At 50.5% G+C, this 12342-nt stretch overlaps 1 protein-coding gene across 5 annotated transcripts in view; it reads right to left on the bottom strand.

Moving 5' to 3' along the window:
- The window catches only part of SEPTIN8 (septin 8), a 38975-nt gene that overhangs the window by 11523 nt on the left and 15110 nt on the right, over positions 1–12342 (bottom strand). For 4 of the 5 annotated variants that reach the window (XM_030504076.1, XM_030504077.1, XM_030504079.1 and 1 more), the window contains exons 2-9: positions 11327–11441; positions 9319–9514; positions 8485–8671; positions 4085–4246; positions 2550–2646; positions 2050–2218; positions 1665–1797; positions 745–935 (exon numbers count right to left, since the gene is read on the bottom strand). In XM_030504076.1, the coding sequence (XP_030359936.1) occupies positions 745–935; positions 1665–1797; positions 2050–2218; positions 2550–2646; positions 4085–4246; positions 8485–8671; positions 9319–9514; positions 11327–11441 (1250 nt within the window). The remainder of the gene's footprint in view (positions 1–744; positions 936–1664; positions 1798–2049; positions 2219–2549; positions 2647–4084; positions 4247–8484; positions 8672–9318; positions 9515–11326; positions 11442–12342) is intronic. The other variant, XM_030504078.1, reaches the window with a different exon arrangement.

Below are 12342 nucleotides of genomic sequence, written 5' to 3'. Positions count from 1 at the left end.
ACACACACACCCCTTTTCTTTTTAAACCGGTTTGCCCCATTCCTGCTTTATCTTTACACCTTCAAGTGGCTGAAGGAGCATTATTTACATGCCCTCCTCCACACTCCTGCTGGCTTCAGCAATGACCATTAACTTGCAGCAAGCTAAGATAACAATTCTGCCTTTAGGAGAATACAGCTTCCTCCTGAGCAGAGCTGTGTCCTGGAGCCCTATTTCACAGAAACCCTCATGAATTTCCAATGCATCTTCTCTCTAAGCTGCTGTTTCGTTCTTTACAGCTTTGCCTCTAAAAATGACATGAGCACACTCTCCACAGAGGGCCCCAAGCCTACAGATGACAGGGGACCACATCTGAGAGACATTACAACTGTGCCAAGATCATCCCACGCCTCTCTGCTGGGGAGAAGATGCAGCTTCTGCTGGTCTCCAGAAGCAGAGGGCTGGCAGGATCTTGCTGTCACAGAGGCAAGGGCAAACCCTGCGGGACTCTCAGCCTTTACAGAATGGCCCCAAAGTGCAAATCCCTCCCCGCTGCAGCCACCAGGGCTTCCCCAGGGCACTGCCCGGGCACAGGAGGACCCCGTCTCTCCTCCACTTTAAGCAGAGAGTCAGAAGAGTAGGAATTAGGATTCCAAAATCCCCTTTTCCATTTGCCACCTAAACCATTGACCAAACATTAAAGCATCCCAGCAGACACTCAGCTTCCCGGCAGCAGAGCAGAAAGACTCGAGTTCAGTCACTTACTTTTTCTTGTCTTTGTCCTTCTTCAGCGGCTGCTGTGAGGTAGCCTGCAAGGATTGGGACTGCAAGGTTTCCACCGCTACTTTCCGCCGGTTGAAGGCGTTCATCTCCTCCTCCAGCTCCCTCCTCTTCTCCTCCACCTTCCGTTTCTCTTCCTGGTGTATCCTTTTTAAGTGCTCAAATTTCTCATGCAGCTGAGGGGAGACAGACCCTCTGAGCATCGCACCCAGCACAACCATGGGGCTGTGACCCCCTGCCCTGCTTCACCCCACACGAATTCCCACCGCCCCACAGAGACCTACCGCCTGGTGGGGTCCAGCAGTGCCCCTGCACTGTGCCAGCCCCCAGCAGAGCTGACCTTTACCAAAAGCAGTGAATACACAATAAATTCAGGTCTGCTGTGAGCTGAATATATCACATATATCAAACCAGGAGAGCACATAAGCGCTGGTATGAGCACTGAGGATCTCTGCTCACTCTGCAATGGCTCTGTGGACACTGTGGGCTCTTTATTCCTCACTAGTTTTGAAGACGGTCCATTTATCTCCTCCTCAGTCCAGGCCAGCTCCCCCATTTACTCTGCTACTCTGCTGCCCTGCCTGCAGAGATGAAGTCTACCTGACATGGATGCTCACCAAAACATCCTGCACTGCCCCTCACTCACCAAGCAGCAACCGAGCCTCCTACACACAGCACAGGACGGGGAGAACTGTTGTTTCTGAGGCACTTAAACCAGTGATGCTGTTTTGAAAACATTACCCCATGTCCCCTTCTCTGAGTGGGGGAAAGTGTGTGTGTGTGTTTGTGCTTTGGCTGGTCTGCTCCAGCGCTGCATGTGCTTTCCAGGATTCATATGTTGCCCAGTCCCAGATCCTATGCTGGCTGCATTTTGGGCTCCTCTCACAGGTTTTTGGCACACCCACCTCTCTCTCCTTCTCCTTCAGCTCTGCCTCCGTCTCCTTGACTTTGTTAACAAACATTTGTCTCATTTCTTCCTCTTTCCTCTGGAGCTCTCCCAAGAACTCTTTCCTTTTGGTCTCGTATGTTTCTTGGAGGCTGGGGAAGAAAGCAAACAAAATCCAGACTCTTTGGACACCAGTGAGTTAGGGATGGGGAAATGCACGGCTGTCTGCATTGCTTGAAGACAAACAGGCAAGGGAGGGAATGTTCAAGTCAGCTGCAAAGTTCAAACCCAGTGCTTGTATTTTCCAGCCCAGCATTCAGGATACCACCTATGAACCTCCCTTTTTTGGAGTGTCAGTACCAAACTACTGCTTTATATGGATGCTAGATGGGAAGGCTGCTCACCTGAAGGGCTGGCTGTCAGGATCTGTGTCCTTGAAGCCCATCTCTTCCAGTTTGCACCTCCTGTACAGCTCATAGTGGCGGGTGTGAGTCTGCTCCCGAAGATCTTCCATGTTGACCCGAATCAGCATTTCCCGCAGCTTCACAAAGTCACAGTGACTTTCATTCTCAACTGATGGAGGCAAAGGGAGAACTCAGCAAACTGCACACGCAACGGGAGCACAAATACAGATTGACTCCAGACACTCCCCTCCCAAGGACTTCTACCTGTTGTCCCACACAGGGCACAACATAGCCCTTGGATGCAGGGATTCCCATTGACCGTTACTGCTTGCTGTTAGGAATGGAATGGGAATTCAAAGGGAAGATTGGCCAACCCACAAAAGGCTGCACTGTTCAGCACAGGGCAGCTCCATGCACAGGGGAGGGCAGAGCTGGATGGAGAGGGTTGCCCAGGCACACACAAGGCAGGCCTGCAGTGGTCCTGGCTGGCAGCACCTTACCTTGCACCACTCCCCATGGGTACTGCCGAGCTCTCACCAGCTTGTTCCCAACCTTCACCTCCTCTGTGCTGCCGACCACGGCAAAGGGCAGATGAGCCTGAAACAGAGCCACGGAGAGACTGAGTGCATGAGCTGAGAGATCAGCCTGACCACTGGACCCCCCTCACCCAGGATCTACTCCAAAAAGTCCTTCCTCTGAAGCTAACAATCCCCAATACTCAGAGCAGTCTTTACTATGAACTGGGATGTTACAATAGAGAGCAGCGTAAGGCTGCAGCATAGCTTATGAGCAATGCTGGCTGGACTGGATGGGGAAATATTGTAGGAACACCATGATCATTACTGATGTCCCTGTATCCATTTGTCAGGTTGTTCTTGCAGCTCTTTCCCCATGCCAAGAGTGGGGCACTCCCTGCCTCGCAGAAAGCACAAGCAAAGACATCCGTAAACAGGCCTTGGCAGAGCAGTTTGTGTGTGGGCACTGGAAGGGACGTGAGCAGGATACAACATGTGCTCGCTGCTCTCCAAGCCTGCAAAGCACAGAGCACAGTGAGGGAACAGGGCACTGTCCTCAGCGCCGCAGGAGCCGCAGAGCAGGCGCTTCAGTTGGATGAGGCTCACAAAACCTTTCATGTTTAAGAAGAAAAGAATCCACAAGTGTGGAATTGGTAGAGAAATGGACAAGAATATTTTCACTGGGGCACAGACCAAGCAGCCCCAACTCCCCTTTCAATCCCCAATGCACACAGCTTGCAATTGCTTTAGAAAGATTGTTGTATCCTCCAACTTTTCATGAATTCAGCAAAAAAAAAGAGCTATTCTGGTGCAAACACACATCTACTTGACCCAGAAATCAACTGGCTATTGAAATTTAAAATACGTTTAAAAAGGGGGGGCAGGGATAAAAGAAAAAGCATTTAATCAGAAACAGCCATGCAGGAAGATGCTCGTTTTGATTAAAAAGCTACTTTTTAGTTAAAAAAACACCATGGAGGCATTTCAGTTGTTTCTACTGCGATAGCTACGCTCTGATTTGGGAGATGGAAAACCTGAAAGTGTTTTGCACATGCTTCAGCCAGGTCTGAATTTGATCTTTGAATCTCAAAAAGATAAAATAGAGTCTAATCATTTTTCTTCTTTAGTTTAAACCAGGGTTTCTCTGCTCAGACCCCTTAAGTGAGGAGGTTAATGTGCATCTTAATTGTAAGATTTTCATTCCAAGTTTCCCCCTCCTCATGTGAGAAGCAGCCTCAAAGGTGGAGAGAATGAATTTTAAATAAAGTATTTTTCAAACAGTCAATAAAACAAATTTTAGAGCACAGTTTCTCCAGAGAGCCCACAGATTCAATCAGATCCATGCCATAATTAACTCTGCACACAACAGCCTTGGGCATCTCTCAGATCCTCAGCTCAACTCTCAAACAGACTCAGTGTCTGGACAATCCCAGTGGAATTTGCCTTTCAAATGCTGTTTTGTGCAGCAATTATTTGCCACAACTTTTGGTGGCATCAGTGTGACTGGCAGCACTACTCACATTCATCACTGAGTTGATCTCAGCGACTGCTTCATCATCTGTAGGGAACTGGTAGATCTGCACCCCATTGCTGACCAGCTCGCTCATCACCTTGATCTTGAACTTGTGCAACTCGCTCTTGGAGATGGTGTCTGCTTTGGCAATGATCGGGATGATGTTCACCTGCAGCAGAAGGAAGGAAGGAGAAACAAGCCAGGTGAGCAGCAGTGGGGTGAGCAGCTCCATGGTGCCCGCAGGGTGACCGGGTCCTACCCCGGTGACTGCTTTACATTTCACACCGCCACAGAGGTGCTGTGCTTTGCATGATGTGCAGCACGAACGCAGCTGAACACTAGAGGGAAGAGTTTTCCAGGACTAATTTGGCTACAAGATTTCCAGATAAACCAAAGACAAATAAATACACAACGAGCAGATCAAAGCCTCTGCTCGTGTCTATGCATTTTGTTGTTACACACTTCGAGGGAGGCAGAGGCAGTGTAACTGTCACATCTCCAGTTATCACCTATCCGCTTCTGGCTGTGCTGACAAGCCATTTTAGAAGACAAGCACAAGGATGACACACTGCAGTGAGCTGATGGAGCCCTTCCCATGCCTCAGCAGGAAGAGCAGAGGCTCCTCAGATGCTTTCGCAGCAGCTACGGATCCTTTCCAAGGACTCCCCGAGCCTCCCTGTGCAGATCACAACTTGGGCGTGCTGTGTGGATGCCACGGACCCCCTGGGAAAGGTGCAGGGTGCCACACAGCACACAGGAGGTGGGGTGTCCTGCTGCTGTTGCTCAGCTTTGGTTTCACATAGCACTCACCAGCACAACACCCTGTGCAGCTTCATCAGCGCAGGGTTCAAAGCCACCCACAAGCTGCAGCGTGGGGAGGTCCCCACCGTGCACGGTACCTACCAAGATCAAGAGCAAACAAGGGCCACATCCCCCATGCTTCAGGAGGGACGTGGTTCACTCTGGCCTCATGCTTGAGAGAGCTGCAGCGGGGCAGGATCTGCCACAGGAACCTCTATCAGATAATGCTGCGATACCAGAAAAGCCAAGCGCAACACTGCAAACCACTGCTTAAACAAACAACAGCACAACTCCTCTGTCTGAACTGCAGCCAAATTCACAGCAGCAACATGCAAGAATTCAGACAAATGAGGGGAAAGTCTGATTTGCCATTTAACAGCTCCCAACAGCCACGGCTTTTTGTCCTACAGAGCACAAATTCAGAGCAGCCATTTGGTCTCCAGTGGGTGCCATTCGTATAAATAACCTTGCTTTCCCAGCTCAAGTTCTCTTTGTGGCTCAGTGTTTTTTCCATGCTTCTTGTTCCTCCCCCCTCCCTCTGGTTTAGCACCCACTAAATACAAGAGCATTAACTTGCTCCAAAAGAAAATAGTCTTAATTGCAAATATATCCAAGGGGATAAATTCCTTCTTTTTCTCAGCCGCTGACCTGGCCTCTTTAGCAAGGACCACAAACCCACACAGAACAAGGTCTATTGCTCACTCCGTTCCTCAGCAGGCCAGTGTCCTCATTACCAAGGTAGAAAGGGCCATGACCACAGCTGGGTGCCTCGCTGACCCGCTAAGAGCTGAGGAGGTTTGGATCCACGATTTCCCACAGAAAAGGGGTCAGCTCATGGCTCACATTCCACCACTCAGGAGCTGAGACTCCAGGAGGAAGGCACTGCCAGGGAGCTGCTGTGTGCTGGGCTCCACGCTCTCCAGCCGCCCAGGCACATTGTCAAACCAGCACAAGAGGTGGGTTTAGTCCATTTTCAGTTGGCCTACACAATTCACAGAACCACAGCCTGGTTTGGGATGAAGGGACCTTAAAGTTCATCCAGTTCCAACCCCCTGCCACAGGCAGGGACACCTTCCACTAGAGCAGGTTGCTCCAAGCCCCTGTGTCCAACCTGGCCTTGAACACTGCCAGGGATGGGGCAGCCACAGCTTCTCTGGGCACCCTGTGCCAGCGCCTCAGCACCCTCACAGGGAAGAGCTTCTGCCCAAGAGCTCATCTCAATCTCCCCTCTGGCAGGTTAAAGCCATTCCCCCTTGTCCTGGAATTATGACCCAAGGAAGTCTGTGCTTCAGACAAGACAGTGAACTCAAATGCACACCCATAAAACCCACCTCCTTCTCAAGTCACAACGGGCAGGCAATTAGCTACAGCTCATAAACAGCACTGGAAACCATCCAGGACAACAACCAGGGAGCGCCGGGATGCCCACAGCAGCACACAGCTGGTCAGCACGCCCCAGGGCAGGGCTGTGTTTCACGTCAATACATCACCTTCTCATCTGATACAGACATAATTTTATCTATCTCCTCCTTTCCCCAGGTTAAACCCAACAGAAAGCCAACCCCTGCCAGGTCCTACGTGCTTCCCACCCACCAGCCATTCCATCTACCCAGAACCACTTCTGAAGATGCTTCTAGCTCTCTGGCTGTAACTGAATACACTGAGAGCAGCTGGCCATGAGCTCAGCCAAACAGATGATGTATTACAGTACAATGGAAGGTTCTGTTTACGAACCAGCTTTACTCAGAAGGGACTTTGTAAACTTTACACTAAAGGCAACATTTGTTATTGAAATCATCACACAGATTCAAAAGCCTGCCCAACACCTGATGCCATGCCATGGTGTGCTGAAGCGAAGGTGTAACCGAGCATCAAAACCCTTGTTAAACGAGTCCCAGAGGCTGAGTCAGCAGAGCACACTGCAAAGCACTGCCTCTGATACACCTTTTGTCTCCATGGGCTCCAATCTCCAACTATAAAACAGAGGCCACCAGCCACCCACAGCTTCCCAAGGGGAAAGCCAGGTTCAGGTGTGCTCACAGGGCTGCAGACACGAGTCAGAGCATGGCATCTCCCTTCTGTGTCACCACTCACTGATACCGGTGTGGAGCAGACAGAAAGCTGCCGGGGGTCTGCTGACACCCCACTGCACTCTGCCCCGTGCACACCGGTTCATGTGCACTGGGAAGGAGGCTCAGCGCTGTCATGCACAAATCCTGGAGTGCCTGGAAAGCACCTTGATGTCCTGGGATGACACTGATGCAGAAATGCAACATAAATCCCTGACACCCAGAAAACATCAATGGTCTCGAGTTGCTTATTCACTTCCATGTGCCTCCTTGTGCAAAGCCATCACACCACCAAATCCAAGATGTTCTCACACTGTGGTAAGAAGGGAAATGAGAGCAAAGGGATAAAAGGACTCCAGAGAGGACTATTTAAGTGGAAGTTTAGAAATATAAAAAGCCTGCGTGTGCACAAAGTCCTCATCTCTGCACAAGTACAAAGGATTTATTTTGGTACTACCCAAGGACCACATTAAAGGCAGCCACAGGGAGATGTGAAAAGTAGGGAATGCAGAAGGAGAGGAAGGGAAGAGCTTTGTGGGACCACCAGCACCAAGGGGAATCGTGCAGAAGCTTTCCTCCAAACATATTTCTGGCAATATGTAATGCTGGCACCACACCAAGAGACAAGAGTTTATTGAGGGAAAGTTTCTGGATTCCTGATGAAGTCAGTGTAACAGCCACCAGGGTTACAACAGCCCACTGCAGTGGGAGGGCAGCGCCTGCTCTGAGTGGAGCCAAGGGAAAGCAAGCCAACAGCCCCGCCTGGGAGGCCAAACAGCAGGGACTCTGCAAGGGGAACTCTACCCAGGGGACCCCCCGTCACTGCAGGGTCTCAGCACCTTGCCTGTCCCCTCTGCAGGCTCATCAGCGTCTGCCATCTGAAAGGAACCACCTTGCTGCTAAAGCACTGCTCTGAAAGATAGGAAATCCTTGAGGAGATGCTGCTGCCACTTGTGACCTTTGAAACCTCCTGCAGCTCCCTGGAAGCCAGCAGGAACAAGAAGTCTGTCAGAAACCTCCTCCGAGCTGCAGGAATAGCAGTGGTAGCTGGTTAAGTAACCCACTGCCCCCTAAGGCAGAATAGCCTGTGCACAGAGAAACACCCCCAGAGCAGACCCTCTCATGACCCACTTTTCGGATTGTATGACCTCAAGGATTTCTCACCATGCTGACATCTTCAGGAGATACTGTGATCTCCTGTGCAGGTCACCTGGCACTCAGAACACATCCCTACCTGCATACCTGTAAAGAGCAGGTAATGAAGTTGCAGCTGATGGCTTTGGTAAATATGAGCTAATCTGGGTAAGATTCTTACACTGAGGGACACTGCAGACTCTACACAGCTGGCTGGGAAACAGGTTTTGCACCTGATATTCTTTAGGAAAGGCAGTGAGAAAACAAGCACAAGACCTCAGGACAGATGAAGTTTTACCAGAGTCCTAAAAACAGCTCAGCTAACAAGCAGGAAGGAGTCCAGCACTGACATAGGAGCAACAAACACTTCCAAGAAGACGGACCATGGTCTCCAACCCCTTACCTTGCTATCGAGCTTCTTCATAGTAACCAGGTCCAAGGACTTGAGGGAGTGGCCGGTGGGGGTGATGAAGTAGAGGCAGACGTGGATCCTCGTGTCGTGGTAGTTGAAGAGGGAGCGACGGATCTTCAGCTCCTCTTGCAAATAATTTTCAAACTGCGTATCAATGTACTCAACTATCGGCCTGTAACTAAAACCAGACCATTAGCAAGCCAGGCCTGGGGCACAAACACTGCAAAGGCTTCAGGGATTCTCCCAGACACACCACTTTAAAAGTACTCATGAGACCCAAACGATGTAGCCTCACAACAGAAGTGTGGCGTTTACACACAGACCTCATAAGCCAAAGGCTGCGGGAGTCTCCTGAGGCTGCACTGCAAAATAAGGACACTGGAGCACGGAAAGACAACTGCTCCCCCAGATCTAACTTTGCCCAGATCTCAGAGCTGAGCCATCTGGCTGCAGCAATGCAGCATGACCAAGGAGAGACCCTGGAGTCCCAGAATGCCTCTACCTCGGGCTTGAACAAGATGTCTGTGTAATTAAATGAGACAGGTCCAGAGACACTGGTCAGAACAGATAATTCCCAACCCTGCGCTGAGGTCAGCTTGTTAACTGCTCACGCTCCTGGAGGACACCATTCTCTGCTGGACAGACCTCCTGTGACCTCTCTTTTTGGCTCCTCACCCAATTCACTCCACACTTAGTCCCCAGAACCAGAACCACTGCAGGGAGCTACTCCATTAACAGAAACACGGACAAGCAGGGCTGCAGGCGCTTCATGCCTAAGCACCAGAGGCAAGCCCAGGAAAGCCAAGCAGATGGCACGAGACCTGCCTTTCATCTTTATTTATCTGGTCCCCGAAGCCAACCGCATCCACGATCGTCAGCTTCAGGTGCACGTTGCTCTCCTGCAGGTCGTAGGTGCGTGGCCGCAAGCGGACTGCGCTCTCGTAGTGACTGGCTTCCTCTGTCTCAAACGTGGTATTGAAGAGGGTGTTCATTAGTGTGGATTTCCCAATGCCGGTCTCACCTGGGAAGGAGAAATCATCAGCTCACTGCTGCATGAGCCTGTCACAGGTACTTCAAAGGACGTTAATTACAGAGCGGAATAAATTACACTGTGAGAGGTTACTACAAATTGCTGAGGACAGACATATAATTCTCACAGAGGTAAGTGCATTCTTGAAGGCCTCCCATGCTTAATGCAAAGCTAACACAGAGCACTTTGCTCTCATCTCCCCAGCAAGGATCACACAGCACAGCAAAACACTGTTTTCCTTTGGAGAAAATGATCCTTGGAGAACCAGTAAGGGCAAGATCAGGAGAAGTTTCCCATCTGCAGCCTCTGGATGCTGAAGGACACCTGGGAAGCATCACAAACCAAGCTCTCTCCCAGAATATTTGGCTCAAAGGCATCTGTGATCCAGAAAGGCTTTGAACTGCTGCTCCTAGTAACTCAACTAGACTGATATCTTCCAGATTGGCCTACAAGGGGCCACGTTTAAGCTCCTCATTCACTACATGCAGCCGTATTGGCCAAGGGAGTGAAGAGAGGCAAAATCCAAGGAAATAACCTACTCCCTGTTCATTCCCAGGCAGTCTGTCGTGCTACACCTTCAGCATAGACAGCCACTGCTTCCTGAACCTCCGAGGAGCCCTAAGGTGGATGTGGGAGAGCAGGAGAGTGAGCAAGTGTCTGTTCAAGGGAGGTGCCATGCCTGCTGCCAAGGGGCTGGGGCTTTTTGCTTCTTCAAGCACTAGATTCTGCTCTCCACTGCAGAATAAATACCTCATGGTGATCAGAACAGGGCAGAGGCACACGCCACGTCCTACCTGCTGTGGCCAAGAGTTGTGCAAGGCAATAAAGCAGCCTGGTGCTCCAGACTGAGCTGAAAGGAGTGGGGAGAACTCACTACTGGCATAAGCCACATTCTCCAGAGCCATATTCTCTTTGGGCAGACTGAGGGCCAGGCAGGGAGCTGCTGTCTCTGGATGTATTTCTGCTGGTCTAGCAGGTTACAATACTGCAGATTCATACACAATACAAGAACCAGCCAAAGTAAAACTAATGCTCATCTCATCTCTGGAAGGAATTGGTTTCTAGTGCTCCAGCAGCATCGCCTGCTCACATCAATACCAGAGTTAAAAACCAAGCACATAATGAGGTTATTTCTTCTCTCAACTGCTCTCAAGCTTCCAGACAAATACTTTACAATCAATAAAACCAGGAACACTCCCTCTCCCTTTCCTAGCACAGAGGTGGTCATGCTTCCAGCCCTTTGACTCAGCTGGCAAAGCATCAACCAGGCACAAACCTCATGCCAGCCACCCCAGCGTGCAAATATTTAACTTGCCATTTCTCTTAATCCTTCCTATTGCAAAGCTGCTGCAGCAGCTCAGCAGAGATGAGCAACACCTCACCGATGATGGAAACTCTTCTGGTTTCAAGGCTCAGCCATTGGACCTCCCTGTCACTCTGCAGCTTCTGCACCAGCAGCTCAGCTCAATGCAGACCTGGACGGCCACGCACCCATTTCCTCCCCCACTTCCTCACCAAAAGCAGAAAGTTGATCTGTTTAAGCTTTTCCCCAAACTCTCTCTAATTTTGGGCAATGAGTCTCCAACAGCCACATGTGAAAGTCCCATCTTAGAAGCATCAAGCTCCAGAGAGCTCAAGTTCACTGAAATTCAACCCTATTTTTTAAAGAGTTGGGCATTTTGGCCTTGCTTGAAGTTGCTGCCGAGGCTGTGGCACAGCACAAGGAATGAATCCCAGTCCCAGTCTCAGCGCCAGCCCAGCCCGTGTCCGTGTGCGGAGGACAGTGCAGAGGACAGCACTCACCCACACAGAGGATGTTGAAGCTGAAGCCCTGTGTGACAGACTTGCTGACCAGCTGATCCGGGAGACTGTCGAAGCCGACATGGCCCCCCAGGGAAAGGTTCCTCTTCTCTTCATTCTGGCAGGGAGAAGAAGCCACGTTAGCAAACTGCACTGAGATGGGAAATCACATGGAGGAGAGGGACCACCAAGCCCAAGAAATACCCACCCTCCTGTGCACTGCGGAGCCACCAGCACAAACCCTGATGCTGCCTGCAAGAGCTTGTGTGTTGGCACAGCACAAACCCCGACAGCCACCAACACAGAGAAGAGAGGGGAAAATACTGATCTTAGCAGGGAATTGGGAGAACTGACCTAACAGGCTACAAAGAAAAGAAAACACTATCGCATGAGCTCCAACTGCATACAGCTGGGAGAGATTAGCAGAGGAGAACCCACCACCCTGTGTTTTAGCACTCATTTCTTCTCCTCCTTTCAACTTTTGTTTTGTTAAACCCTCCAGCACTGAGCTCAGCTCCGCAGACTGTGCATCCCCCTAAGTACTTGAGCCTTTTCCCTTTGCTATTGCCATGAGCAGAGTGGGGCTGTTCGCTCGGGCATTCAGGGGTGCTGCTCGCACAGGCAGGGTGAGGAACCCTCTTGCTTTACCATCTGTGACCACAGCTTTCCACCTTTTCTCTGCTGTTCCTCTTCCTGTCTCCCCCCATGCACTTGATTCTTCCTTCTGTCTCCTCCTTCCCCCAGAGGAAGCTGATCACCTGTAGGAAGCTTTGCTTGGAAACCAAGACAATAAACATCCGAGGAGACAATAACACGTCTGTGCCCTGTGTTATACAGAAAAGCAGACCAGGTCAGCTGCAAAGTCCAGAAGAGAGGAGTCGACTGAAGGGTAATTTCTGCTTCTAGTGGTTAAGAACAGGAGAGTTTGGATTTGCACAAATATTTCAGCAGATATTGCCACCTCTCTACACAACTAAACAACACCATCTGAAGCCCAGGGCTGGACCACAGTCCCTGCA

This window comes from Strigops habroptila, chromosome 12, assembly GCF_004027225.2.
Source record: "Strigops habroptila isolate Jane chromosome 12, bStrHab1.2.pri, whole genome shotgun sequence".
NCBI classification, from domain to species: Eukaryota; Metazoa; Chordata; class Aves; order Psittaciformes; family Psittacidae; genus Strigops; species Strigops habroptila.
This window is presented reverse-complemented; position numbering and strand designations above follow the sequence as displayed.